At 35.1% G+C, this 4,088-nt stretch overlaps 1 protein-coding gene across 1 annotated transcript; it reads left to right on the forward strand.

Annotated features, from left to right (window-relative positions):
• Positions 1-2,056: 2,056 nt before the first annotated feature.
• Positions 2,057-2,534, forward strand: LOC120206103. The gene is made up of 2 exons (XM_039205854.1): positions 2,057-2,108; positions 2,158-2,534. The coding sequence occupies exons 1-2, from the start codon at positions 2,057-2,059 to the stop codon at positions 2,532-2,534; spliced, it is 429 nt and encodes a 142-aa protein (XP_039061785.1).
• Positions 2,535-4,088: the final 1,554 nt, after the last annotated feature.

Here is a 4,088-nt window from a genome sequence, read left to right on the forward strand (position 1 = left end):
GTCAGCTTTTCTTTGGCAGCTTGAAGTCTGGCACTAGCTCTCCTTTGTCCAGAGACGTTGTCCTTGGGCGAGGAACCTTTCTCGAACTGGATCTTGAGTCTTTTGCTAGGGTTATCGGGTGATAGGACGGAAGTGTCAACGGAGGGCAAGGACTGAACTACCATCTCGTAAATGGAAGGGAGGAAAGTTGGGTGTAGGATACGAAACGACTCGAGAGAAGGGAATGGTAGTGACTCAGTGAGTTAGAAGATATAGCTAACTCAGAGTACGGAAGGACGTGCAATGATGGGGAGCAAGGAATCTTCTAGTAAAAATATAAAAGGGAGGGAACATTTCGTGTTTCGTTTTTGGAGGGAATGCAAGGGGGGATGTTTTCCAATTTTTATAATCTAACCAAATCTTGGTCAAATGGACCCGCCCAACTTAATTATTTCATCTGCATAAACCAACATGTAGGTGAAAACTCCTAATTATTTAGGTAACCATTTAACCTAACTTTTAGTTTATAATATAAATATTAATACTTAATTTATTAATAGATTAATCTAAATTAAATAATATAAAAATAACTTTCCATTCTTAAATATTACAATTCAAACATCCCAGCGTAGACCATCATTTGTCTAAAGTGTGCACTTGTATGTCTTGAAATTTGAATTTTTTTACTAGTTACTTATTGTATTGATTTGGTCCACTCTGGAGTTTTATTTGTTCTCTCTCCATAAATAAATTTTGTGCTATTAATGTAGTATGTTCACCTTAAAAGATATTTCTAAATCTGTCAATGTAAACATATGACGTTATTTAAAGAATTTAATATTTCATCCCATTAAACTAAATTATTCTTAATCATTGAACCTAATTTTAATCAAATAGTTGAGAAGTTTTGAGTATTAACTTTCAGGTGTTTTGAGTATCAATCCTAGCTCAACGGATTTTAATCTAATCTAATCAAATTATTTTTTATAATTTATATTTAGGTCGGCTTAATTTTTTCTGAAAGATTTGCTCAGATCGAGTTTGGCTTTAGAGTGAAAAAATTGACTCGATATGAGATAATATTATATTTTTTATATATATTTAAGGATAATTATAATAATATTTCTCTATTATTTCAATTAAATTATTAGTTTATCAAATAAAAATAAATTATGTATATTGGAATTGGATCAAATCGTCAAATGTGAATTTTGATCTTAAAAATTAAGATTGATTCCTCCTAAACATGATCAAATTAAATATATATATATATATATATATATATATATATATATATATATATATTAAGGGTGAACTATGCCAATTACCCCTTTATTTTTGGTCTGACCGACTTTAGTCACCGGTTTTTTAATTAAGTATGTTTGGTCTCTTATGTTATCGGTTATTTCGGTTTAAGTCTCTTAACCGTTAACTTCAGTTAACCCATTAACGAATGTCTAAGTTGGCAATTAAAAAAAAAACTTATGTTTCTTCCTTTCTTTTTGGCCTATTGTTGGTAATGATGTCTCTCTTTATCTTAATCTCGTTAATGACCAATGTGATTTTGAGCATGTTAATCAAACTATCATAGTACTCATCCCAAAATTTGAAAATTCTCGGTTAATGAAAAACTTTCAACCGATTAGTTTAAGCTTGATCATATACGAGGTGATGTCTACAGCTTTAGTTAATCGTCTTAAACGCCTATGCCTTGTTGTATTTCGAAAAACCAATGTGCATTTGTTCCGGGTCAACTAATCTCTAATAACTTCCTTGTGGCACATGAGTTTCTATACTATCTAAAAGATTTGAAAAACGACTCAAATAAAGGGTTGCTCTAAACTTGACATGGAAAAGTCTATGATAAAGTGGAATAAAATTTTATATCGAGTGTCATGGAAAAATAGGAGTTTGACAAAGATTTATTCACCTCATTATGAAATGTATCACATCTGTTTTTTATTTCATTTGTATCAATTGATAGCTTTCGAGTACCTTCAAACCGGGAATGGGACTTAGACAAGGTGACCCCCCTCTCCTCATATCTTTTTTTTTTTTTTGCTCATAGGGCCTATCAATGGCGCTTCTAGGAGAACAACGTAGTGGAAATATCAAAGGTGTCCGTGCTAGTAGGAGAGGTCCAAGAGTTACCCATTTGTTTATATGAATCTTCTTCAGGACAGAAAATCAATTACGACAAATCTCTTATCTACTTTAGCCCTAACACAAAGCAGGAAGATCGTAGGCTTATTCGTGAAGTCTTTAATGTATATGAGAAAGATAACCCGAGTGTCTATCTTGGACTCCCTCTCTTGGTGAGGAGAAGTAAAATAGGAGCGTTCAGGTTTATTAGAGACAAGGTTGACAAACGAATCAATGGACTGACGAAGAATATTCTCTCATTTGCAGGACGCGAGGTTTTTCTCAAGTTGGTTACCCAAGCACTTCCTACTTATGTCATGTCATGTTGTCTTCTTCCGGATGGGGTGATTGAAGGGATCATGACATGTATAAGAGCTTATTGGTGGTCGGGGAAACGTGCTTCTAGAGGATAGGCTCACATTGCTTAGGACAAAGTGTGTCGAGCTAAGATAGATGGAGGTACGGGGTTTAGAGATCTTAAATTATTCAACATTACCCTTCTCAATAATCAAGTCTGGCTGTTTGTTCACAACATTGGGTTGCTCCTCTTCTAAGTCTTCAAGGCGAAGTATTTTTCTCACTCGTACTTCTTTGACGCCAAAGCTGGGGAGAAGACCTCATACGCTTGGACAAGCATCTTTAAACCAAAGAATCACTCAAAGATAGTTTCTTTTGGAGAATCGAAAAACAATGGGGAGACTCGAATGCATGTCGACCGTTGGGGTGCTAAACCGGTTAGTTTCTCATCAACTTATCTGGACGGTCCATCATCCCCCTCATTTGCAGAGATTTCATGTTAGAAGGGCAAGCTAAAGGGATGCAACCGAGGTCAAATCATTTTTCATAAATGATAAGGATACGGGGGCGATACTTCGCCAATATGGATAACCTTATCTTCACTTCCAACACTACCCAAAATCTGATAAGGATATTCTTATTTGGAAGCACCACAACATATGTTGTTTTCAGAAGTTGGGTTATAATTGACTTTTAATTAAGACGGGTACGGATCGCCGTATTTCATCGATATGGAGAACCGTATCTTCACTTCCAACACTACCCAAAATCTGCATTTTTGGATGTAGAATATGTCACAACGCCCTACCAACTGGTGAAAAGGTTGCTGCTGCGAATTTAGAAGACGATTTATGCCCTATTTGTATGATAGAAAAGGAAACAGTGTTGCATGCTCTTAAAGATTGCACAAAGACACGAACTATCATTTCCCTTTCAGGTCTACAAAATGCCATCGTTCTTGATGTTACTTTGAAATATTTGGAATCAGGCGGATACATAAATTAAAAAATATGGTCTAATTTTTAAAAAAAAAATAACGAGTATACAAAAATTGTAATATTTTTTTTTCTTTAACACATTAAATTAAATTTAACCATATTTCTAAAATAATGGGATCCACTTAACCCCTACTGTTTGGAATTGGAGGAATAAATGGGTGCATGACAAAGTGTTGCAAGCTGATCAGGAGATGATAAATGCGATTTGGGTTCTTGCGTCGAACTTTAAGGAAGCATCTGTCAGTCATGATAAGTTTTGGATCTTCGACTGTTGCTCCAAGATCCTCGTGACAACGACCTCAACCAGGTAGATTTAAAATTAACGTCGCTGGCGCATGGCTATTGGTGTTGTCGCTCATGATCACCATGGAACGGTAGTAGGGGGAACCGGGGAATGACACGAAAGCTTGAGTCCCTTCACACTCCGTAATAAACAGAAGCAATGACTTTTATTCATGGCCTCCGACTGGGTATTAAAAATGGCTGGGAGCATGCCATTCTCGAAGGAGACACAATTTCTATTGTCAACCGCCTCACTAACCGACAAGAATACATCTATGTTTTCGAATTATTACTCAAAGAAGCGCACAATATCCTAGCACATTGAAGATACTCATTTTTTTCATTTAAATATTATTTATATTATTATTATAATAATAATAATTATTATTA

The sequence above is a fragment of the Hibiscus syriacus genome, unplaced genomic scaffold, assembly GCF_006381635.1.
Source record: "Hibiscus syriacus cultivar Baekdansim isolate YM2019G1 unplaced genomic scaffold, ASM638163v2 tig00000466_pilon, whole genome shotgun sequence".
Lineage (NCBI taxonomy): Eukaryota > Viridiplantae > Streptophyta > Magnoliopsida > Malvales > Malvaceae > Hibiscus > Hibiscus syriacus.